Below are 23,697 nucleotides of genomic sequence, written 5' to 3'. Positions count from 1 at the left end.
CCCGTGACCGTAGGAGCTCCCACTGTGCGTTGCTGAGCTGTCAGCTTCCCGTCATATGTGCAAGCAGCTGAAAAGAAAAAAAAACGGAAAATAAGGAAAAACACAGCAAAACAGCGCAGCACGTACGGATGTACCAATAGATAGGTTCGGGTCGCGGGAGCACCAAAACAGCATCAGCGTGTGTGTGTGTGTGATCGGGTTTCGATCGCAAGAAGGAAGAAAAACCCCCGCAGCACCGAAACCAGGGAGCAGGCAGCTGCTCATCCGGTCAAAGAAGCGCTCATCGGCGTTGGCAAAGAAACCTCCCACAAGGGGCCTCGGGTCTTTGCGGAGAAAAGATGAGCTGGTGTAGCTTCTAAAACCACACAGGTGTATCGGTGGAAGTGGAGAAGACAATCTTGTTCCCCCGACGAGTGTCAGTGGGCCAATCCCCGTGGTGGACGGTGTTCGGAAGCGGAAGGGGGACCAAAATTAGATCTGCCAGAGTAGTGTGAGCGGAAAAACACCGCTAAGAAGAGTTGATGCCCAACATTGTGCCAACAACTCCTCCATACCCAAACGCACACACGCATAACAAGCTCTTTTTCAGCACGGATCGGCTGGAAAACGGGAACGGAAACGGAAGTGCAAAGTGTTTTCGTGCGAAGGGAAATCTACAGAGCAAAAAAAAGAGAGAGAGAGCGAGAGTGAGTGAGGTCACAAAGGAAGTGCTCCCGGTACACACGCGTATCGCATCCCCTCCCCACTCTGGTACCTTCCATCCTCAACCGACGGGACAATTTAGTGCCCAATGTGTGTGAACGCCGTGCTGGTGTGTGCGCGTCCGAATCACGTCGGCATGCAGGAGGGTTGATGGTTGATTTGTTTGCTAAATTGTTGCGCCCTCGTCGTTCCCTCCCCGCCCCACCCCCTGTTCCGACCCGTTCCGTGTTTAGGTCACTGGGTGGGCTGTCGGTAGTGTAGCCCCGTGGCGGGGGAGAAGAAGAAAGCAACGACACACATCCCCGAACACACTCGGTTGCGTGTCATCCGTGCATTACGCGGTGCGTGTAGAGTGTGTGGTTGTGTGCGCTTGTGAGTGGGCTGCATGCCAAAGGTCACCACAACTGGGTGAAAATCCATCTCAAACAGCGCCCCTCAATCCGCCACACACCATTCCACCGGAAAAAAAACTTCGATCGAAAGTGTGGAGCCTTCAGCCAGCGACCAGGTCCAGCACCCAGCCCAGGACTTTTGTTTCCACGGCAACCAGGAACATTCACAGCCACCACGACGACGATGGATGAGCTGAGCGAGGCGGAACTGCGGTACTACAATGATCTGTTTAAAATCTGCAGCGAAACGGACGGGGCGGGCAAGATACCGGCCCTGAAGGCGACGTCACTGTTCCGCTCGGCCAACCTGTCCAGCGAGATCATAAACAAGGTTAGTAGGGAAGCGGGCGGCTAGTCGAAGAACCGCCGGAAGGTTTTGGTGGGTTTGGGGAGGGGGTGGGGTTACCATCAATGTTGGCGATTTAATCGGTTTTTATCTAAAATTAGCGCAATCACCAGGAAGGGAGAGAGAGAGGGTGAGAGTGAGCGGACGGCCGCGGGAGCAGTATTTGCGATGCACGAAAGAGCAATCTAGGAGCAAGGCGATACATTCATCCATACAGAACACACACACACACACACACATGCAGAGGGGCACACGAGCGCACCAGGGATGATGATAAAATCAACATGAACACGGGAGAGAGGTTGACACGATTGGGCATGCATGCGCGCTGTACCGGATGACCTCGGAAAGGCGGATGCCCCCGGGTACGAGAGCCGATGCCGATGCCATCGACACACAGAGCAGGAAGAAGAACGCGCACAGGAAGTTGGCACAGGAACACGAACACAGCCGAGCGGGAGGAGGAAGTGTCAACTAAATGAAGCCACCGTGCTACCGATGCTACACTCTCTCGCACACACACATCCTTTTACTTCCTTTCCTCGTGTTTGCGATCCCGTCCACCACCCCCGGCAGAAGGTGGGTGGGTAGGAGGTGGTGTACTATAAATTGTAGTACCGGACGCGCGCGGGCGGATGTGTACTATTTTGTCAGCTGATTTTTGGCAAGCTTCCATCGGAACTTTGCTTTCACTTTTTGGTATCCAAATCCTCCCAGTTTGGGAAGGGGGTAATTTGAAGCAAGAGGCACGAGGACCAAACCAAACACAAAACACAAATCCAGTGCATGTTGGACGAGTCCGTGTCTGAAAGAATGCCTTCTTTTCCTCCTGTCACTTAAGTGCCTTATCGAAACCAAAAAAGGGACTTCTTTTTGCTACTAACTACAATGGGCAAGTCTTTCCACTTGAATAGCGTGTTTTGGGGGGTACGGGAAGGCGAAAGTCATCGATTCTACATGCACACATAAACACACGCACACCATATATTCATTGGTGTCTTGGGACGTGGTTTCGCCCTCCCTTACGGTCCCAGACGGTCGTTGAGCCAGCAGTCTAATCTCCTTCGTGCACCATCCCACTAATGATAATAGCACACGTCCCAATTAGAAGACTTTGGAGGTGGACGGAAGTGGGGGGGGGGGGGGATTGAAATGAAGAAATCCCCTCCGCTCCTCTACCCGAAGGCGGTGGCGACGATACTGCGGAGAAACATAATTTATGATTAGCGCACGAAAGCGCCACGGTAACGTTAGGGGGGGTGGGCGAAATACAACACCACAACCGCCCCACAGGTGTCGGTCACTACCACGGCCACAAAAACACACAGGCACACAGGCACTAGACAAGCCGTTTTGTGTTTTAGGCACGGTATTTATAGACCCATTTTTTTTGTTTCTACTATTTGCGGTGTGGGTTTGTGGCGTCAGTTTCCGATTCCACTAGCGCTTGCCTCGATGCAACAGGCGCAACGCGATCCATTATTGTGGGGCTTTTTAAAGCTGCTGGTTGGCTGATAAAGTTGATTGGAACAGTTTTTCATTTTTCTACAGTTTATGTTGAATGTTTTTTTTCATATGTTCTACTAAGGATTATTGGAATTTTTTTGTTGTTCAGAATCTTGAACTAGAGCTGAACTAAAACCCCCTTAAAAAGCTCCGTCCAGTTGCTCCAGTAAGCGTAAGACAGCCTACTCGATCGCGTCTGTCGGTCTTTAAAATGTGAAACTTCTTAAAACAAGGCATATTGACACGAACAGTGGTGCCTGCCTCATGGTCTTATCGAAAAGTAAACAAAAATTCTACCCCACGCTCTCTCTCTCTCTCTCTCTCTCTCTCTCTCTCTCTCTCTCTCTCTCTCTCTCTCTCTCTTGTGTATCTCATTTTTTTCTCAACAAATTCTACCACTCACTCACATGTCTGCGTCTTTGTTTCTCTTTTTTGTAGATTACGGCACTGGCTGGCATTCCCCAAACGGCACTGCACCTTTCCCGGCAGCAGTTTTACGGCTGTCTGAAGCTGATCGCCGCCTACCAGGCCGCTGTCCCGCTGCGGGAAGAGATTCTTACAACTTCGGTCAATCTGCCGCTGCCCCAGTTCAGCTGGATCGATCCGGCGACGGGACCATCGTCCGGGGCGGGCGACTCTTCGTCCCTTTCCTCGAGCATCTTGTCGGCGGCGGGATCGGGCAGCGGTACCGGGGCCGGCGGCAGCCAAACGGGCACGCTGGAACGCAACGGCTACAGTGAGGTGAACCGTCGTGCCTCGCTAAAAATGGCTGGCAGTGTAGCGGGTGGAGGCGGTGGTGCGGGCAGCACAACACAGGACAGCAGTGCCTCGACCGGGGGCGAAATGACCAACTCCGACCAGCCGAGCACCGACTCCGAGGTGGAGCATAACGATGATCCGGTCAATATGATTCGGGGTGAGCGCGAGCGGCACACGGTCGGTATGCTGAAGGGCGGTGGCATTGTGATGATCGGCAACAGCCATCCACTGGTGGGCGGGGGTGCCGGTGGTGGTGGTCATGGCGGAGGACACGGCGGTGGTGGTGGTGGAGGATCGCCGGAAGCGTGGAGTACGGCAAGCGATAGTCCGACGCCGACGAACAGCGTCGCGGAACGGCCGTGGGCCAATCAAACCCTCTGGCAGGGGTTGGTGTGTGAGGAGCAGCGGCAGCTGCTGGGCACGGAGGAGGAATCGTCCGACCGGCACAGCAGCGACGAGGACGAGCAGGAGATTGATCTCGAGTATTTCTACCAGATTTCACAAACGCAGAAGGACTACTATCTGAAACAGTTCCGCACGATCCAGCCGGACGTGCACGGGCTGGTGAGCGGACCGGTTGCGAGGTAAGTTGTGTGGACTTGTGTTCCATCACTTCATTTAGAATACAAAATTACTGGTATTTTGTAGGGTTTTCTTCGAGAAATCACGCATCCCGATCGACGAGCTGCGACACATCTGGCAGATGTGCGACGTGACGCGGGATGGCGCCCTAAACTTGGCCGAATTTACCGCCGCCATGCATCTGGTGGTGCTGCGTCGCAACAACATACCCGTGCCGGCCACACTACCCCCCTGTCTGTTGCCAACGCTACTGCAACACTCACTGCTTCAACCGGCAGCGGGCGGTGCGTCCGGCAGTTCCGCTCTGCCGGCCAGTGCTTCGGCCGAGGTGCCAACAACGACCGGTGGCAGCGGTTCTGGTGCTGCCGCCGGTGCGAATGTTTCCCTCGCTAACGAACGAACCGAACCGGCGGAAGCAGATCTGCTACATCTCGAAAGCGATGACAATGTAGAGAGCAGCAGCCGGAAGCGGTTCGACGCCCACAAAGACTATCAGCGCATGGTGCCGGTGCCGGACACGCTCACGTTTGCGAAGGTTGCTGCGCCGGCTGGGGGTGGCGCGCCGGTAGGGGTCAGCGTTGCCGCACACGATGCCAGCCCGCCCTCCGTATCGTCGGCGACCGGTGTTGGCAGCAGCAGCGGTACGACCGGCTCCGTATCGGTCGCCAACGCCACCAAGGGCAGCAGCAACAGTGGCAGCAACAGCAGCAGCGCGGCTGTGTCCACGACTGGCGGTCGCAAAACGCCACCGAACGTTTCGCCGCCGGTTTTGGCGCAGCACCATCAACAGCACGCGGCCGGTTCGGCCCAGAAGGTGAAACAATCGGCCGACCATCCAGCCACGCCACCGAACACAAAAACCAACAAGGTACTGGGTGTGGTTTTGAGATAATGCGAACGTTTTTTTATTGCTGTTTTTCTCGGTGTTTTGTAGGAGTGGAACTCAACCACGAAAGAATGGACCAAGTTCATGGAATCTCCCACATCGAACGTCTCTAGTCCGGGCCCGAAGCCGGTCAACTTTGATCTGCAGCGAACGACGCAAGCGATTGTGTCCAATCCACACATTGTGCATCCTGTCCCATTACGTGTTACCCCTGTTGGTAAGTGTGCGTGAATTAGTGATGGGAAAAATGAAGTTTTGATCGCGATCGGTTCCGGATAGTAGGTCTGGAATCAGTGTCCGGAATCGGTACTGGAATCGTTTTTGGAATCGGTTTCGTAATCGTAATCGACTCCGAAATTAAAAACGACTTCGGAATCGGAATCGACCTCGGAATCGGAAACGACTTTAGAATCGGAATTGAATCCGGAATCGGAATCGGCTAACACCATCAGCGATTTCCGGGTCAATTCCGATTCCGGAGACGATTTTGACTACGGAGTCGATACCGAAATCGGAGTCGGCTCCGGAATTTACTCCGGAATCGATTCCGGGATCGGAATCGGTTTCGGAATTGATTCCGAGCACGGAATCGGAACCGGGTAGTTCAGATTCCGAGCTTCAACCACTAGTGTGAATCTCTTCTTAAACAATTTTTCCCGTTTCCCCCTTCCCAGGTGCTGAAGCGGTCGATAATGGTAGTCTAGTCTATGGTAGTGACGGCACCGGCAGCCTAATGGTCGTCCAAACGAGGGACGATTCCAGCCCGAAGCAACAAACTTCCCAGCAGCAGCAGCAGCAGCAGCAACCGCCACTGCCCCATCATCACAGCACGCCACGGGACTCGCTCACGAATAGCGGCGATTTACGTGCCATCCAAAGACCGCAGCCGAAGAAACCACCGTCGAAGGGTGTCGGTGCGATACCGCCACCGCCGCAGCGCGATTCCGGCGGTGCCCATCCAGCGAGCAGTGCGCACTCGGGCAACGATTCGATGACCGTTTCGCTCGATGCGTCCGGCTTTGCGGCTAGCAGCAGCAGTAGTGCGGGTGGCAGTAACGCAACCGCCACCATCGAACGTTTGCCCTCGCTGGCGAAGAAACAATCGGTCGATCAGCAGCCACCGCCACCGCCGCTGCCGCCACCGAGACCGTCCGCCCATCGGCACACGCGCAGCAGCAGCCTGGATCTGAACAAGCTGAAGCTCACGACGAACAGTGCGGCCATGGCACCGATAGGCGATCCGCTCAAGATGCCACCACCGCCCGAGGTGCCACCGAGGGTAACGCCGACCGGGGAGGCACCCACCGGTCATCGACAGCCGGCCCATGGGTTTGCCGACTTTACCCACTTTCCCAGTGGAGCGTCGTCCGGACAGCGGATTGGGGTTGGTATCGGACTTTTCCATCGTACTGCGGTGTGAGACGATAATTAATTGCATTTTTTTGTTTTTTTTTCTATCTCCTCCCCTCCCCTCGGGTAGTCAATCGGTGATTCGAGTAACATCACAACGATCCATCTCGATGCGGCCGGCAACATGACACACCATTCCACACCGCGCGGTTCCGGCACGCTGCCGAAATCGCTCGTCATGCATCAGCCGCGCAACAGCGCGTTCGAGGTATACCGTAAGCCGCACGCCGACGGACGACTGGTAGCGGCAGCGGCGTCGGCTGCCCGCGGTTCCCAGTCGCCCCAGTCGCAGCAACCGCCGCTGGTCACATCGCGCAGCGTCGACACGTCCGGTGCGGTGTTGTCCGGCGGCGGCGGCGACTACGATAAGCGCATTTCCGCGCTGAGCGACAGCTTGCGGCAGGTCCGGTTTAAAGCGAACGACCCGCCGCCCGTCATGCCGGACGTGCTGAAGCAGCTGAAGGAGCAGAATCTGCTGCTGCTGCGAATATGCAACGATCTGAGCGAGGAACTGCTGCACATTCAGCAGAAGCGGGAAGACATTCGCATCAAGATCGAGCTGCAGGAGCAGATACTGGGCGGTGGTGGTGGTGGTGGTAGTAACAGCACCACCTCCACCATGCTGTCCACCGGTCCGTCTTCGTTGCCGGCCGTGTCCAGCACGTCCTCGTCCCACACTACCAACCACCACCATTCGCACCATCACGCGAATCTATGAGCGGGTGGTTCGGTCGGTTAAATCGGACACGATTCCATTGGTCCATTTGTTCGTGCTCCGGGCACCGTTTTACCACCCCTCGTGTGACGGTGCTCTGTGTTAGATAGTGTGTTTTGCCTCTGACTATAAGGAAGCCATATAATCAACATCCAACTTGCATGGATACTGTGTTTAGATCGTGTCCCGTTTAGCAGTTAGATCGTCAAAGATATACATCTCGAACGCATATACGAAGCATGTCTCCTCTCTTTCTCCTCTCTCTATCTTTCTATATCTCCCGCGCGAACACACACCCTCCCACAAGGTTCCCCGTGTCTCTCGAAAAGAAACGAATAAGACATTGCAGCGTTTTGTAAATAGGATCAGAGTGCGGTGGGGTGTGTTCGTTTTTTCCTCTTTCGTATGTTTTAGCTAGATTTATCCTTTTGCCTATAGTTATCCCGATCGATCGAATCTATCTCGTGTTATTGTGAAATTGATACTCATCCCTGTGCCGTGTGTGTGTGTGTGTGTCTAGCCACTGGGACAATATTTGATGGTTGTGTTTTGTTACTCCGCTGTCCGCTGTTGCGCATGTGTTGTGTACTGTACATATTTCCGCTTTTCTTACAATTTTCATTGAAATGTCACTTCCAAGATCGTTTCAGTAGCTTTTGATTTAAGTAGGTGCATGAGGACAGGTATGCTAAAACGTTCCTCCTCTTACCTTTTCATCTAAGATTTTGAGTTTGAGATGCTCGAAGCGGCACGATGCCAAACTCAAACACACATTGCATCCTTTCCGTTATAAATTATGGACCAAACTGTAACTGTAACTGCATACGTTTTAAGCTTGTTTTTGTGACAAATAGCTTGTACTTTCCTGTCCTTGTAACGAACTCCCCCCCTCCGCTTTTATCGTCATTAGTTGCAGCAGTTCATTCCTTGCAAAATATCTCCTCAATTGCTATTCACTTAGTCCTTAACGCGCTCCTCCTCTCTGTGTCCTCAGCACACCCTCTCTGTCCAGTTTATGCCTTCCCAACACGCCGCACAAAAATAGCGCCATTCGATGGCGAGATACTTCGATACGTTCGAAATGCTTGAAATCGTTAAAATGTGCATGCTGCTGTGCTGCGCTGCAAGCGAGGGATCACTGTTAATCATTAAGCAACAAAAGAAGAAGAAGAAGAAGAAAAAAGGGAATATATATATACAGAAGACATGCATGTGTACGTATGCGTGTATGTGTGTGTGTTTGTCTGTACGTATGTGTATGTGTGTTGAACACTTCCGCAACCCGTTGACTGGCTTAGAGAGTAGCACACCCCATGGTGGTGCAATGTTTTTAAATCTTACATATTTTAATGATGAATTAATATACTTAGTCTGTATAGCGCTCTTCTGCCTGTGTCGTGTCGTAACGCAATGGAAACGCAACAATACAAAACAAAAAATACGATAATAATATGTTTTAAATAGCTGAGAGCTCATTCAAATTCGATGAATGGTGGAAATTGTGCAAAACGGAATCTATGAATATTGCGCGAAAGATGACGATCGTTGATGTTGGGAAGAATGCGGATGTGGGAAGGGACGCTTGAGCGCATGTTCGTAAGAAAGAAACTGTTGAAATGGTGGCTCGATGGACTGGGCGGACGCGTGGATTATATAAATTAAACGTAAATCTCTACTGTCTAAACACTAAACACTATCATCGGCGCATGTGATCGAGACACGAAACAAAGTGAATGTTTGTTAAAGTAGAAGCTATCAAGGGAAGCGAAGGGAAGATTACTGTGTAGGAAGGAACAACCGCCCCGAGGGGCGGCTACTCGTACGTTTTTAGTGTGTCGTTTGGGGAAGTAGTAGCATAAAACACTGATAAGAACAATGGCGACGTATAAAAAGCTTGTGTTGTTACATTATGTGGACTGTGTATGGCTTGTTGGCGGAGAGGGGTGTGGTATGTAAGGACGCGAAACGCGAACCTGGAAGGGTGATTCTATTTTATATACGATGTGTAATAATGCGTTAGCAAGCGATAAAAGAATACAGAACATTAATACAAAACAAAACGAATCCAAAACCCCCTCCCCCGGGGATCGTTTATAATCAAAGAGTACGAGAGAAAGAGAGATTATTTATAGAACGTAGAAGAAGAAAACGTCGGTGCGCAAACAAAACAAAAAAGCTCCATACATATATTTTTCTCCCCTATTTGCGCGAACTGTACTAGTAGTAGTTGGTATATTAAATTCATGGCGTAAATTTCACAGTCACAGTGCAAACGACACGACCTAAGTATTACGAACACACTCGTGGGGGAAGCGCACTCATTTGGTACGGCCAAGTATGCATAAGATCGGTTGAAATGGATCTTTAAATCATGAATGCGTTTCGTCAGATCGTTAGAGGTTTCTTTTCCCCTTTTCCATCCGCGACGCCTCCAATTGTTTCTCTTTCTGAGGGCGACGGTTTATGGCCGCTTTGCGTACCGAGCAGCTCGCAGCATCCCGCGCCGTTTGTTCAGCTGCAAGTTGAGTGCCACCCGGCCCAGGACTATCATCGGTAGGAGGTATGAAAGTGGGTGAAGTGAGGTCATAATTTGTGTGTTTTTTCTACTTTTCTTTCGCCCTTGAAAGGAGCACCCGCACCGAAAGAGACACGATCAATGTCAATGCTAGTGAAAGAATCTAATTGTGCAGATCTCCGCTGTGCGTAAAAACCAACAAAACTAGGCAGAGAGAGAGAGGGAGAGAGAGGGAGAGAAAGAAAGAACGTTGAATAAACTCAAAGCATGTGTCATTCTAAAGCGAAATGTTTACTACCTCCTTTGAGTACGTAAAAATGTCCGAATGAAGTGTATGACGCACCCCACGATTCCATTTTTATGGTTTAAAGGATTAAGGTGGAAGCGCTACTTCGAAGGACACCTGAATGGTGCAGATGCAGGAGAGGCTGGCGCAAGTCGTAGAACAAGGCAATCACCATAGCAACAGCACAGCAGTAACAACTGCGACAGCATCGGCGCAGAAGACGAGGTGCCCCCGCCACTTCCCAGGTGCAGTGGTATCATTTCCCTGGGAAGTTGGTCCGGCTGTTAGAGGCCACCATGAACGGGGTGCAGTGCAAGGTGAGAGTATCGAACTTGACGTCGGAATCGTTCAAATCTCACAGGGGTCTGAGGCAAGGTGACGGATTCTCCTGTCTGCTCTTCAACATCGCCCTGGAAGGTGTCATTCGAAGCGCGGGACTAGACAACGACATCAGGGGCACGATGTTCTACCGATTTCTCCAATTTCTTGGCTTCGCGGATGACATTGATATCATGATCATCATGATATCATCGGCTGAACAACAGCGAAGGTGTGTGAGGCGAGAATCAATGCGACGAAGACGAAGTACCTACTTGCCGGAGACTCCGACCATCCGGGGAGCAGTGTATTAGTTGACAATCTCGAGGTAGTAAAGGAGTTCTACTATCTTGGGACGGTTCAGACAACGACATCAGCAGCGAAATCCGGAGACGCATTGTACAGGGGAATCGTGTATACTTTAGGCTTCACCGGCTGCTGAGATCCAGAAGACCTCGAGCCCGCACGAAATGTCAGATATATCGCACATTGATTCGCCCGGTGGTTCTCTATGGACACGAGTCCTGGACCATCCGAGCGGAGGATGCAAACGCTCTGGGCATGTTTGAGCGACGCATCCTCCGGACCATATTTGGCGGTGTGTTCGAGCATGGAGCGTGGAGGCGAAGGGTGAACCACGAGCTTGCTGGGCTGTACGGCGTACCGAGCATCCTGACGGTGGCGAAGGCTGGCAGGATACGATGGCTGGGGCATGTCATGAGGATGCCGGACTCATGCCCCACCAAGAAGGTGTTCGATAGCGATCCCCAGTTCGGCATAAGGCGCAGGCGAGCACAGCGATCTCGATGACTCGACCAGGTGAAGCGAGACCTGACGGAGATCGGGTGTCTACATGGATAGGAGGGCCATGTCACATCGACGTGCTCTTTTGTGAGCAGGTCAACAAGAGAGAGAGGATAACACCATCATCATCATCATCACGGATCAGCCACACGTGTTCGAATGGCGCTCAATAACACCAAACAAAAACGGTTAATTTAACCGTTACACGGTACTGATAAGGCACCAAAACGGTGATGCATCGGTGGTTATTTCCAATCCTCTAACATTGGAACTAACAATGTCTAAAGGAACGTTACGGTGACACAGCGCAACAGGAAGATGATAAGCACTATTGACCAACAAATGCCATTTTCGTCATCGTTAATAGCTCGATCTGTAATGATGGATGAAAGATGGCAGAGCTCAGCTTGAAGCATTGAAGCAAGCAGGTAAGCTTCCTGCTTGGTAGCTCAATGATTAACCGAAAATCCGATAGCATTATCAAGGGATATCTCGCATTGATTCGTCCGTTCACGCTGTATCTAGATTAAGTGCGCGCGCCCGAACAAACAATGCGCACCTGGTAACGATGGATTATCGATTGCCTAATGGCACCGAACGAACCGGGGTGTTGATAGCCGGGACTCGGGCTCGCTTTCCCAATTGACCATTCTACATACGGATTGTGTTACCGTAGGGCGTTAACGGCGATGCATTTTCGATAGGTTCAGTGTGAACGGAGCAGTGTACCGAGTCGGTCTCCAGGAGGAGGTAGTATAGGAAGGTAAGATTACAACAGCATGGCAACATTCAGCAGATGCACCACGTGTTAATGTTGTGTGGTATATTAGAATGTGATCTTTGACGAATGTCGTGGGACATCTGTGAAATAGTGGAAGAGTGTTGATTTGTTGCGAAAGTATAAGTTGATTTAGTGCCTACAAGTGAAGAAACCCGTGTTATCCAAATGCCCAAAATCCTCTCGAAAACTATTTCCAACAGATATGTTGTGAAATTTTCCCAAACATCCTTCCGACACATCGAAAATTATTTCCCGATATTGTCGTCACATAATTCTTTCATAATCCATCATCATCCCTTTACGGCCCGTTTGGACCTTATCTATCGATTGGTGGTTGTATATATGTTTAATCCCTTCCACCTCCTTTCAGACATCTATTATTACCGTTCCAAACAATGTGGATAGAGTTAATCACCTGTCTGATGGTCGCCTGATAACAGTCACTCTCCTGCCCAAATTCTCGCCCGTGTGTATATCGGAGGTTTAGTAGCTTCCGATAAGCGCCGTACATAAAGCACGAACATTGTGTTGCCCCAAAACAACGACCAACGATGGGCCGCTGCTGCTCCAACTGGTCACCGACGGGCAAACGGCTCTGTGCCCTCGGCAGCACGACCGCGCTGTGCGTGTTTGCCCTCGCGCTCGGTCTGGTGTGGCCCGCGCTAATATGGCAGATTGCGAAGCGCGAGTTCGTGCTGGAACCCGGCACCGAGGTGTACAAGAACTGGATTGAGCCACCGATCGACACCTACCTGGAGCTGTACCTGTGGAACTGGACGAACGCGGACGCGTACCTGACGGAGAAGCCGCACCTGGAGCAGCTCGGGCCGTACACATTCCGGGAGGTTCACGAGCGCGTCAATCTCAAGTGGAACGATAACGACACGCTGACGTTCCAACAGCGCCGCATCTGGTACCACGTGCCGGAGCTGTCGGCCGGTGACTACGAGACGGACCGTGTCGTTACCATCAATCCGGTACTTCTGGTAAGTGGGGGAGTGGCACACTGCACCTTTGAACAGCGGCACTTAGTGGAGATCCTTCGCTTTTTGCAGACCGTAGGATACGCGCTGCGCAATGAGCCGGAATTCCTGTTCTACGTCGATGGCATCATCATGTTGAACGGTTTGGCCACCACGCCCTTTTACAATGTGCTGGTGCGTGAGATGATATTCGAGGGGTACGATGACACGCTGCTGACGAATCTGCTCGCCCTGCTCGCATTGCTTCCGGAGGAATCGCGGCCACCGATCGATCTACCGCCGTACGATCGATTCGGTTGGTTTTTCGGGCGCAATGGTAGCGAAACGTACGACGGCACGTTCACGATCGGTACGGGCAAGGATAGCGTGTACAATACCGGCGTGATGCGGCTCTGGAACGGTGCGAACGCGACCGACTACTATCGTGGCGAGTGCGGCCAGATCCGTGGCACAACCGGGGAAGTTTGGCCACCGTGGGGCCGCACGCTCAGTGGCACGCCGCCAAGCGTGAGCGTGTTTGCGCCGGACGTGTGCAGCGCGGTCACGCTGCAGTACGCCGAGGAGATGGAGCGGTACGGTATCGATGGGTTGCGCTGGATCGGGACGGATCGGGTGTTCGACAATGGGCTGCACTATCCGGAGACGGAGTGTCAGTGTACTGCGGAGGATGTAGCCGACTGTCCGCTGCTGGACAATGGGGCGATGGACGTTTCGAGGTGCAAGTTCGGTGCACCGGCGACGGTTTCGTTTCCCCACTTTTATCTAGCGAACGAGAGCTATCTGAAGGGGATAACTGGGATGCAGCCGAACGAGAAGGAGCATCGGTTCGAGATGGAGCTGGAACCGTACACGGGTGTGCCGTTGGGTGTGCGGGCCCAGCTGCAGGTCAATCTGGACGTGAAGCAGTACGGCATGACGTAAGCGTTTCTGTGTAAAATCATTGCAGGGAGTTGTTTGTAATGCGGCTCTCTCATCTCTCTGTTCCAGATTGCTGAAGGGCATACCAGAGGTGATGCTGCCGGTGCTATGGTTCCGGCAAACGGCGAGCCTGACCGAGGAGTTGGCAGACGATATAAAGGTAAGCGGAGACATTTTTCCGACCATTTCACTGACCAACTAATGCGCCATTTTGTGTCCACTCCCGTAGCTAATCCTGATACTTCCCGACATCGGTGTTTACGTCGCATATGCGCTGGGAGCGCTTGGAATAATCGGTCTAGTACTGGCGGTGTACTTCTCCGTGACAAGATGGAAGCTACAAAGTCCACCGCAACCGGTAGAAGCTAAGACGGCACTGTAGATTAACTAATAAACACTTTTGGGAATAAAATTTCTGCCGGAAGTTGTTTTTTCCTGTCCGAACAGCACTACACTTGTCATCGCTTTGGCATATCTCACTATCTAGTTAGCATGTGTGTATATACACCTTGGCCCGCCAAATGTCAGTGAAGCAACTCAACGTCAACATCAGTTTGCAGTGATACAGTGATAATAATAGTAAGTTCGATCTTTATTAGAATACCTGTGTTGCTCGTATTAAAAACAAAATCTACCCAGCGCCGGAAGGAAGCAAAAGAGTGCTCCGCCATCCTTAGGCACCGATGCACTGGTTGTACGCGGCCGCGATGGCAGCGAAATCGGCGGCAGCCGCGTTGGCGGTGCTGCTCGTGCAGGTCGCCACATCGTTGGCCGTGTTGGCCACATCCACCACCTCACCCGTCTTGATGTTGGCCACATCGAGCGCCACGTTCGTAATGTAGGCCGGTGCGTTCGGCACGGTCGCGGTCTGGCAGAGCGTGGACGGGAAGAGCGACGCAATGCACACGCTGACGCTGGCCGTCGAGGTGCGGACACGGGTGACGGCCGAGTTGACGACCGCGATCGTGTTGCCGACCAGGATGTTCACCACGTTGGTCGCGTCCACTACGCAGCCACCGAGGGCGGTCGTGTAGAAGACGTCCGTGCGTACGGCCAGCGGCAGGTAGGTCCGGGAGCAGTTCACAATGGTCGCGTTCGTGCTGGCCAGGTTGGCCACGATCGGTCCGATCACGGCGGACGCGTTGCCCGAGATGGAGGCGTTCGCCGAGGCGACGGCATTCAGCGTCACCGTGTTCAGGACGGCCAGGCTCGACTGGAGCGTGGACACCAGGCTGGTCAGGTTGCTGATGGCCGTGTTGGCGGCGGCCGTCACGCTTGCCTTCGTCTGGCCGGCGAATAGGTTCAGCACGCTGTTGAGCGAGGTCAGCGCGTTGTTGATGTTGGTGATGCCCTGCGTCAGGGCGGCATTGGTCGCCGGGGCAACGTTCGCGATGATGTTGTTGAACGAACCGACCGCCGAGTTCAGCACGTTGTTGGCGTTGTTCAGGGCGGCGTTAACGGTCGCGTTGACGGCGGCAATGCCGGCTGGGGTGTACGGGACGGCTGCGTTCGCAGCAAGCGCTCCACTGACCTGTGCGGCCGCGGACAGCTGCAGCGGGATGTTGGCGGTAGTGTACAGCACGTTGGCCGCATCGCCGAGGAAGGTCGCGATCGAGCTGATACCGTTCGGGCCGAGCGCACCGAGCAGGGTGGTGGCCGTGCCGGGGTTAGCGGTGGCGTTGTTGATCGCCTGGATGGCGGTGGCCAGATCGGCGTTCAGCGTGTTCGTCAGGTTGCCCAGCGCGGCAGCAACGGTCGAGTTGCCGAACACGGACGAGGCGGCACTGACGGCCGAATTGACGGCGGTGGCCACGTTGTTCAGCGCGTTGGTGACAATCTGACCGTTGGCTGCGGTCGGTGCTCCCGACAGTCCGGAACCGATGGTGTTCAGGTTGGTGGTGACACCGCCGAGCAGGCTGTTCAGCGTGTTCGTGATCGTGGACAGCGTGTTGGTCAGCAGCGTGCCCGCCGCCGTACCGATGTTGGTGACGGCCGTGTTCAGCGCGTTCAGCGTCGAGGAGACCACATTGTTCACGAGGTTCAGTATCGGCAGGTTCGTGCTGATCGTCCCACTGCCGGCGACACCGATGTTGCCGAGGTTAAGGCTACCGCTCAGGGTGCCCGAGGTGCCGGAGATCAATGAGGTAGCGACATTGTTTAGCAGTCCCAGAAAGCCGTTTGTCACCGTTCCAAGAAGACTGAGTTGCGGTGCCGCCTAGGACAGCGGGAAAAGCAGGAATTCCGAACAAATCGTTAGTTACCGGTTTCGTGTCTGTATCCTCCACAAGCTTCACTTACCTGGGCGGAGACCAGCAAAGCGCAAAGCAGGAAGGCCTTCTTCCACAGCATCGCGATTGAGGTGTTTTGTTCGGGAGTGTGGTGGGCTAGATGAGCCAACGAGAGCACTACTTTGAAAACTGTATCACACTACCCGGTCGGGCAGGTACTTTTATACCGGCTGTGTGCCCGCTTCCGAAGACTCCTGAAAGCAGGACAATCCCAGCCATTGTGTCGGTGGTAGAATGCGCGAAAAACGTTCAGAAAACACAGACCGATCCCGTGTTGGCCCCATTTGTCTGGCACGTGCAAACGTCTCCGCAAAGAAGCATCGAGAACTGTTATGATCACCGTGCAAGATCGCCTGCGTGAAAACTAGCTATGTTTGTCCATCCCAGGTTGTGCCCTCCCCACCCCCCTCCGTCGCCGTGCCCTTATTTTTCATACCCTCCCTGTGTGGAGCAAACCATGTGTTGTTGTTGATTGATAAGAAGGGAGCGTAGGTTCTCGATCTTGGCATACACCTGCAAGCCTGCGCGGGAAATTGAATTTGAATGTTCCTCAATGTTAACCATTGATTATGGTGATGATGGTTCTGGAAGCGTAGTAGCATCGTAGCGTAGTAAGATAAGTTTGATAACAACACACAAAAGGGCGGGACGCGTTTTGTAGAGTAAGTACAATAACCTGACCTTCATTCCTCGGTAAAATAGTGCGAAATATTTTGGAAATTACCCGATACCCTGGTACAGTCATCAACCTGCACGGGTAACAATATGTCCGTCATGGGTTCAAGCCACGTATAGGATCGTGCCTCTTGCTATGGGTAATTATCAAGTCACTAATAGTCGTCAAGCTCGAGCGGGTTCGTAGTACAGTCGTCAACTCGTACGACTTAACAACATGTCCGTCATGGGTTCAAGCCCCAAATAGACTGTGCCGCCATACGTGTAGGACATGACTGACTATCCTGCTATATGGGGGTGATCCAAAAGTCACTGAAAGCCGCCAACCCTACAAGTGGTACAAGCAGGCCTTGACCCCGACAACGGTTGTTGAGCCAAAAGAAGAAAAAGAAGAAGAAGAAGAGTAGTCAAGCTCTTTCAGAGGTACAAGCAGGCCTTGACCGTCCACGGTTGGTTGCGCCAAAGAAGATGAGATTGAGAAACGGGAACAGATCGCAGATGTTTGTCGATTGTTTGTGACAGTTGTAAGATTATTTTATTTAATTTTTTCTCTCAGGAAGATCATGAATCTTGAGATTTTCGAATAAGAAAAGTGATCTCTAAGGCATCTGTAATTAGAATGCAGCATTTTATGGTTTTTGTTTGTGTAAATTGCAATTATTTAAGATGAAGCAGATGCGAAATTGATAAGGATTCAACAATAATCGTTTATCGGTGGAGAATGCTGAATATCATAATTTATTAATATTGATAGATTGATCTTTGGATTAAAAAATCACAAACTTCAAGAGACTTGAAATTGATTCCATTGGCTCCTCAGGTCTCCAGACTCGTACAGAAGATTCATCACACAAATCTTCATTAAAGATCCCGAAGTTCTCTTAATTTGGGATATTTTCGCCACTATCAGGTATATCGAATGTATAACCAATCAATACTAATATCCATCAACCCATCGGTTTGGTATTATTTATTAGTTCGTCGAGTATACTCGCACACATACAGCTATTACGCCTCATTCTTTTATTCCTCTACTACTACACTACTGGTTGGTCGTTTGGCAGGTAGCCAACAGCTGATCCAGCTTGGCCGCCTTGGCCACCAGTCCGTGGTTCAGGATGGCCGCACAGCTCTCCACACGCTGCACCGTTGCCAAGCTCTCGAGATTGATCATTGCCACGACCAGCTTCGACTGGATGCTTACATCCTTCATCAGGGCATCGCTCAGCGCGACCGTCTAGGGGCGGAGAAGAAGAAGCAGAAGAAAAACGTTTGGAATAATCGGAAACGAAATTGTACTTCTACTAGGTACACTAACTCACCTCAGAAAGACACGCCGCAATGCCAAGCTTGATCACCTTGGGCGAGGTGTTGGAGCCCAGATTAAGGCAGAAGTTGATGCGGTTTGCGATGGTACGCGTCTGCTCGCGGATCACCATGTTGTACTCGCTGACGAACGAGTCCGTGTAGCCCGTGTTGGCATAGTCATTGAAGCACTTCTGCAGTCCGTCCCGCATGTTGTTCTCGAGGTTCGTGATGGCGCCACCGTACTTGAAGTTGCAGTTGCTAGCGAACGCGCCACCCCCGGACATGGTGGCGGCCAGACCGAACAGGGACTTATCAAACACCGGCACCAGCGCCTTTACGTTGGTCTGAATGAACGATTCCGCGCCGGTAAAGATCTGCGTCATCTGGCTCTGCATGCTGCTCTGGATGATGACTGAGTTGGACTGGATCGCGGTATTGGTGACACCGATCGAGATGTTCAGCTGCTGGGCCGCTTTGCTCGTATCCTGATCGAAGACGAAGCTGTTCACGCGCGACAGTGTGTTCTTGATATCGGTCACACCCCAGCCGAACTCCCACGAGATCTTGCCCTGGTAGGAGGAAATGCGGCCCACCACCTGGTTGTAGTAATCCCTCTGCGTATTGTTGACCGAGTTCAACGCATTGTTCAGATCGTTGCTGTAAGAGTTCAGAATGTTGCCCGACTGTTCGAACGAGGAGCGAATCGCGCGCACGGTCGTGGTAAGACCCTTCTCCGCGGTCGTCACTACCGAAATGGCACCGGCCAGATTGAACAGCACGGCCTGGTTGATGTTTGCCTGAATGGTGGACTGCGTTAGCGGCTGGCCAGAGGCAAGCACCGCCGCCACACCCTTGTACAGCTGGTCCAGATAGGTGGAGATGTCCGTCATCGCCGTCTGGATCATCATCACCCAGGACGTGAGAGCGCCAGTGTTCTGGGAAGACGTAGACGTCTGGATGCTCTTGATCAGCGTGCTCGCCTGATCGAGCGAAGCGAATGCCCGATCCATGGTGGCGTTCATGCTGCCAAACATACAGGACGGGGCCGTCTGCTTGTTGCTCGACACGAACGAGATATTGCGCAGCACATCGTTCACGTTGACGGTGATGTTACCGACGAGGGAAATCAGCGCTTCGCCCGACACGATCAGGTTGGTGGCGCCGTTCAGCTTGGCAAGCTGGTAGCCACCGATCGCGCCCTGCAAATCGGACGTAGTGAACGATACCATACCGGCGGCCGATTGGATGTTGGGGTTATTGCTCGTAACAAAGTCGATCGAAATGTCCAGTCCCAGATCCGGCGAACCATGCTAGAAGAAGGCCAAAGGGGCGAAGAAGAAACGAAAGATCACCAACTGCGTGCGCTTACTAGAACAGAACAGGACAGTCACGGCTCTCACGTACGCTCAAGCCACAGAGCAGCGGTATCAGCAGCACAGTACAAGCGCTCCACACTCCCATGGTGATGCAAGGCTAACTACGATACGGTAAACTTATTAGTATATCAAAGACGAAGTTTACGAACAGCGTGCGTTCGGTTCGACCACTTCTCGCGTACTCCGGCCGTGTCTGGCAGGGTGGATCTGTTCTAGTTTTTTGGACGGCAGCATGTTTACCGAATCTGGCCAAAGCACCATCTTTTCCATCTTTTTTCTCCACCTCTCTCTCTCCAATTTCCTTCCCCCCGCACCCTTCAGCAACATATCCTTTTCCAGGGCACTGCAACAGTAGCACAGACTGCCTGCGCAATCACGGCTACCTACTGCAGGTCTCTCGGTTTCGGGTTCGGGGTTTCAGTTCAGTCTTCACCTAGCCAGACGTTTAAATATTTGTACAACCTGGAAAGATGCTTGGATGGGAACACATTTTGGATGTGATAGAAATAAAAGAGGCAAAAATTTGAGCTAAATGTTTATGGCAACAGACATGCTTAAAATATGATATGTAATAATAGTTCAAAATGATTTTTTAGCAATATGTTTGATGCGAGTTTTGCAAAAGTCGGGCAGTTTGAAATCAACTCAGCTAAACTCTCGTCTGAATCTGTTTGTCCAAGTTGGACGTTTAGTTGCGTTAGTAATTGCTCGGAAAACATTTACCATCACTAATCTTCCGATGAATCTAATGCGGATTGAAGGTATATTGCTGGCGGTTAGGATCATCGTACAGCTGGGCCAATATTTACCGATGATTAGACCATATACTACTTTGGGATATATTCCCTCCTTCCATGCTATTCCAACTAAAACGCTATCCCTGAGGAGCTTCAAATCTGCGAAGTGGTGATGTTTGTTTATTCACCAGCAACTATGAAGTTCTCTGTTCGTTTTGTGAGAATACGCTTGCTCCAATATTTGCCAATATATCAAGCAATACCAGGAAGAATGAGTCCCCGACATTCATTTGTCTGTTGTGGCTCAATTCTTTGAATAGTTTGAACAATTGCATCCATCCTGAGTGCTGTTATTTCGGTAAAACAGAACACCCTTGAAGGTGAAACTCTCTGGTGAGGTTCAGTTACATGAAACACTAGTCACTAGAGTCGTTCAAATTAAATCAAATGATTTTTTGCAAAAAAAAACCGATCATTCCAGGGCTAAATCGATTGATCTTGATGTCGATGCCCATTTAATGGGACAAGGCACTAGACGAACAAAATGCTCAATTTTTCAGATTGTCTTTGTGTTAGAAGATTCAAAATTTCAGCTTTTTCTCTTGAAGCTTGAATCACGCCCGGGCAATGTGGATTGCAATAACACATCCAAGGTCCTGCTGGTGGCAGGTAAACAACCCGATTGCAGCACCACTTGAACAAACTGGTAGCAATATGTTGCAAAGTGTATGACGCAGGCAAAAATAATAAAAAAAGAGCTCCCTCTAATCGTGAAGGATAGGACGTTGGAAAGGACAACGCAACTTTGTGATTGACCTTATTTTATTATTATTTTTTTTGTACTATTGAAGACACCTTGAGATGCACCTGGTCAGTTGCTAACCAGGCTGTTTGCTGTTGGCGGCTATTTCTAATGATTCTAGCCTCATACGATCTATTTTTGGTTGGCTGGGCGCCGTTGTACAGATGTCAAAACTGCAACCTAACAACAGGCTACTTGGTTGGATTCATATCTTATATGGACCGATTCTTATTAGCAAATCCAGCAAGTCTAAGAAACGATTCTTATTAGCAAACAAAACAACTCTATTGGAATCTTAAGACAGGCCTAGTGCAACCGCGATCGTTATGACAAATAAGAAGAAGATTTATATAATTTCGCAATCACTGTAATATTCAACGTTAATTCCATTCGTTGCAAAAGATATATGAAGGCACCGACATCCATCATGTAGGAGATTTCTTTCCTTTTTGTACACTGAACAAACAAACCCCTTTGGATAATTTTTGACTCTTTTTCCTATTTCTTATCTATAAAACAACAAAGAAGAAACATATATATTCAGCTGCTTCCGTTGCAAACGCTGCTGCTGCTACTGCTGCTATTGGTTGTGGCTGCCCCTCTCCATTACTGGCCAGTAGATAGACACGTGTTAAGCGATGGCACAATTCCCTCCGCCATTGCCGTGTACGTTTTGGCGACCTGGTTGATGCAGGTCTTGACCCGATTGTTCGATGCCACCACCTCCAGCTGCATCATCGTGTTGATCAGCGTGAACTGCTGTGCGATCGTCGCCTCGTAAATCGGGCCCACGTAGATCGAGATCTGGAATGAATATACCGTTGTCATTGGACAAGTCCGCCCTTTCAATCGCCCAACCACACACGTACCCCCTTGTAACAGGCATTGATTTCAGCCTGCACTTCCTCCCGGGATGAGGGTGAGCCGAGGCTGGCGCAGGAGCGCACATGGTTGCCCAGAGCCTGATAGTTTTGCTTAATGAGCGTCACGAAGTTGTTGATGATCCAGGACACACGGCCCTGCTCGTTGTTTTCATCGTTCAGACAGTCCTGGAAACGATCGCCCGCCTGGTTGACCGAGTCCTGGGCCGTGTTGGAGAACCGCGAACGGCAGGTGGACAGGAACGGGGAGGACGAGCTGGTGATGATGCTAAAGTACTGTGACTGTGCCGTGCTGAATGCGCTGAACGTCGCACTGACGGACGCTTGCATTTTGGTGTTCATACACGTCCCAACGGACGAGAAGCTGGCGGACACCGTGATCGATGCCGACGAGCTCGACTGCAGCGTTGAACTCGACTTCTGCAGCACGTCCAGCGCGAGCAGTGCATTCTGGCTGATGCTTTCGCTCGTCAGGAACTGGGTGATCGTTTCCGAGGAACTCTTCAGATGGAACGACATATCGTTGCGCAGGCTGACGAACTTGTTCGAGTAATCGTTCACCTTGTTCACGATGTTGTTGGAGAAGGAGACGAGCGTGGAGTTAATCGAGCTGCGCTTGCTGACGATCGCGTTGTCCAGCTGGGCGGATGCATCTTGCAGCTGGAAGTGAATTTGAAAAGGAGAGATCACGATAGAGAGAGAGATCAAACAAGATGCACTAATCTGGCAGCCTCGACACCATCACTGTTCACTCACGTTGATGGCAAGCACTGCCAACGATAGGGCAAACCAGAGTAGAGAACGGCGCGTCATGATTAGGAACTACAGTGTGCCGTGCGTAATATCTCCTCTCGGTCGAAATGATGATAGGCGACTAAATCCATCCAACAGTCTGTCGGCAAGGGTAGTAGAAAATCTGGCTAGCAAAACAGTTGATACAACTTTCCCAAAAAGAAAGACAAGAGCACGAAACGCACAGACATCCACATGAGAACATTGATTGTTCAAACAAGCTGTATCTTCTTCACCGTCTTTGTTTGATTTGGTGCGACCCGAAGATATTCCCACATGCTGGAAGAGCTCGAAAGATGCGATAGATGTGTCTCTTTTCTACTATTAAACATTGATTCGGCTGAGAAGTGGTTGATTTTCATCTGGATTTTGGAATTCACTCGTACAAATGCTGTGATATGCAGAAGAGATCCGATCGAGCGAGAACGATGCATAGTTTACCAAATCGCCACCAGAGAGCGTCAAGCAGCAAAACCGTTGCTAAGACAACGCCACACAAGCCTAGCTGCACGTGACAGTTGACCGTGGTTAGTGATGTTCGTTGATTCGTTGAAGCAACCTCCTTTCGTGGGTAGAATTCCACCTGAAATTGTTGAAAATCACAAATAAACCACTCAAAATTACATACTTCAGTAGTAAAACTGAAGTTATGTCTGTATGGCAGTAGTTCCCTATCCCGAGCGAATCGAATTCAAGAACCCATCCTTTCATAGACCTTTTATTGCCTTCATCACCACTAATCCGGCCCCTTCTGCTCAACAGGCTCTTTCGCTTGTCAATCACCCTAATTCCTTACGAGCGCTTTGGCATCGCTCGTCCGAAGCAACCCACCATTATCTATACGGTCTTTGAATTAACCGAGATATGGCCATACGACCTGCCCACCGGTCTATCGAAAATGATAGTAAAAGATTACACTATCAGCAATTTGCTGT

The 23,697-nt window shown here is 51.2% G+C and overlaps 5 protein-coding genes across 5 annotated transcripts; 2 read left to right on the top strand and 3 right to left on the bottom strand.

Annotated features, from left to right (window-relative positions):
• Positions 1-40: 40 nt before the first annotated feature.
• Positions 41-12,505, top strand: LOC120956590 (ralBP1-associated Eps domain-containing protein 1). The gene is made up of 7 exons (XM_040378192.2): positions 41-1,425; positions 3,385-4,289; positions 4,354-5,155; positions 5,222-5,390; positions 5,848-6,557; positions 6,654-11,984; positions 12,373-12,505. Exons 1-6 carry the CDS (start codon positions 1,279-1,281, stop codon positions 7,299-7,301), a joined length of 3,381 nt encoding a protein of 1,126 aa, XP_040234126.2. The 5' UTR covers positions 41-1,278; the 3' UTR covers positions 7,302-11,984; positions 12,373-12,505.
• Positions 12,506-12,553: 48 nt separating this feature from the next.
• On the top strand, positions 12,554-14,285 carry LOC120958058 (protein croquemort-like). Its single transcript, XM_040380608.2, has 4 exons — positions 12,554-12,988; positions 13,058-13,902; positions 13,973-14,063; positions 14,133-14,285. The coding sequence occupies exons 1-4, from the start codon at positions 12,554-12,556 to the stop codon at positions 14,283-14,285; spliced, it is 1,524 nt and encodes a 507-aa protein (XP_040236542.2).
• Positions 14,286-14,456: 171 nt separating this feature from the next.
• On the bottom strand, positions 14,457-16,344 carry LOC120958057 (extracellular matrix-binding protein EbhA-like). The gene is made up of 2 exons (XM_040380606.2): positions 16,202-16,344; positions 14,457-16,118 (listed from the first exon to the last, which is right to left on the bottom strand). The coding sequence occupies exons 1-2, from the start codon at positions 16,250-16,252 to the stop codon at positions 14,577-14,579; spliced, it is 1,593 nt and encodes a 530-aa protein (XP_040236540.2). The 5' UTR covers positions 16,253-16,344; the 3' UTR covers positions 14,457-14,576.
• A 1,457-nt stretch (positions 16,345-17,801) lies between these two features.
• Positions 17,802-19,817, bottom strand: LOC120956526 (uncharacterized). The gene is made up of 3 exons (XM_040378044.2): positions 19,579-19,817; positions 18,189-19,484; positions 17,802-18,103 (listed from the first exon to the last, which is right to left on the bottom strand). Exons 1-3 carry the CDS (start codon positions 19,633-19,635, stop codon positions 17,909-17,911), a joined length of 1,548 nt encoding a protein of 515 aa, XP_040233978.2. The 5' UTR covers positions 19,636-19,817; the 3' UTR covers positions 17,802-17,908.
• Positions 19,818-21,570: 1,753 nt separating this feature from the next.
• LOC120954844 (uncharacterized) lies at positions 21,571-23,378 on the bottom strand. Its single transcript, XM_040375094.2, has 3 exons — positions 22,727-23,378; positions 21,959-22,630; positions 21,571-21,893 (listed from the first exon to the last, which is right to left on the bottom strand). The coding sequence occupies exons 1-3, from the start codon at positions 22,781-22,783 to the stop codon at positions 21,696-21,698; spliced, it is 927 nt and encodes a 308-aa protein (XP_040231028.2). The 5' UTR covers positions 22,784-23,378; the 3' UTR covers positions 21,571-21,695.
• Positions 23,379-23,697: the final 319 nt, after the last annotated feature.

The sequence above is a fragment of the Anopheles coluzzii genome, chromosome 3 (genome assembly GCF_943734685.1).
Source record: "Anopheles coluzzii chromosome 3, AcolN3, whole genome shotgun sequence".
NCBI lineage: Eukaryota > Metazoa > Arthropoda > Insecta > Diptera > Culicidae > Anopheles > Anopheles coluzzii.
This window is presented reverse-complemented; position numbering and strand designations above follow the sequence as displayed.

Bases quoted from the DNA above. Each gene is read 5' to 3' on its own strand.
- LOC120954844 (XM_040375094.2), bottom strand. From the start codon at position 22,783: ATGACGCGCCGTTCTCTACTCTGGTTTGCCCTATCGTTGGCAGTGCTT. The intron at 22,631-22,726 runs GTGAGTGAACAG...ATTCACTTCCAG, and splicing joins TGGCAGTGCTTGCCATCAAC to CTGCAAGATGCATCCGCCCA. The intron at 21,894-21,958 runs GTACGTGTGTGG...TATTCATTCCAG, and splicing joins TCAATGCCTGTTACAAGGGG to ATCTCGATCTACGTGGGCCC.
- LOC120958058 (XM_040380608.2), top strand. From the start codon at position 12,554: ATGGGCCGCTGCTGCTCCAACTGGTCACCGACGGGCAAACGGCTCTGT. The intron at 12,989-13,057 runs GTAAGTGGGGGA...CGCTTTTTGCAG, and splicing joins CCATCAATCCGGTACTTCTG to ACCGTAGGATACGCGCTGCG. The intron at 13,903-13,972 runs GTAAGCGTTTCT...TCTCTGTTCCAG, and splicing joins GTGAAGCAGTACGGCATGAC to ATTGCTGAAGGGCATACCAG.
- LOC120956526 (XM_040378044.2), bottom strand. From the start codon at position 19,635: ATGGGAGTGTGGAGCGCTTGTACTGTGCTGCTGATACCGCTGCTCTGT. The intron at 19,485-19,578 runs GTACGTGAGAGC...GCCTTCTTCTAG, and splicing joins CGCTGCTCTGTGGCTTGAGC to CATGGTTCGCCGGATCTGGG. The intron at 18,104-18,188 runs GTGAGTTAGTGT...CTCCGCCCCTAG, and splicing joins TTGCGGCGTGTCTTTCTGAG to ACGGTCGCGCTGAGCGATGC.
- LOC120958057 (XM_040380606.2), bottom strand. From the start codon at position 16,252: ATGCTGTGGAAGAAGGCCTTCCTGCTTTGCGCTTTGCTGGTCTCCGCC. The intron at 16,119-16,201 runs GTAAGTGAAGCT...CCGCTGTCCTAG, and splicing joins CTTTGCTGGTCTCCGCCCAG to GCGGCACCGCAACTCAGTCT.
- LOC120956590 (XM_040378192.2), top strand. From the start codon at position 1,279: ATGGATGAGCTGAGCGAGGCGGAACTGCGGTACTACAATGATCTGTTT. The intron at 4,290-4,353 runs GTAAGTTGTGTG...GGTATTTTGTAG, and splicing joins GTGAGCGGACCGGTTGCGAG to GGTTTTCTTCGAGAAATCAC. The intron at 5,156-5,221 runs GTACTGGGTGTG...GGTGTTTTGTAG, and splicing joins CGAACACAAAAACCAACAAG to GAGTGGAACTCAACCACGAA.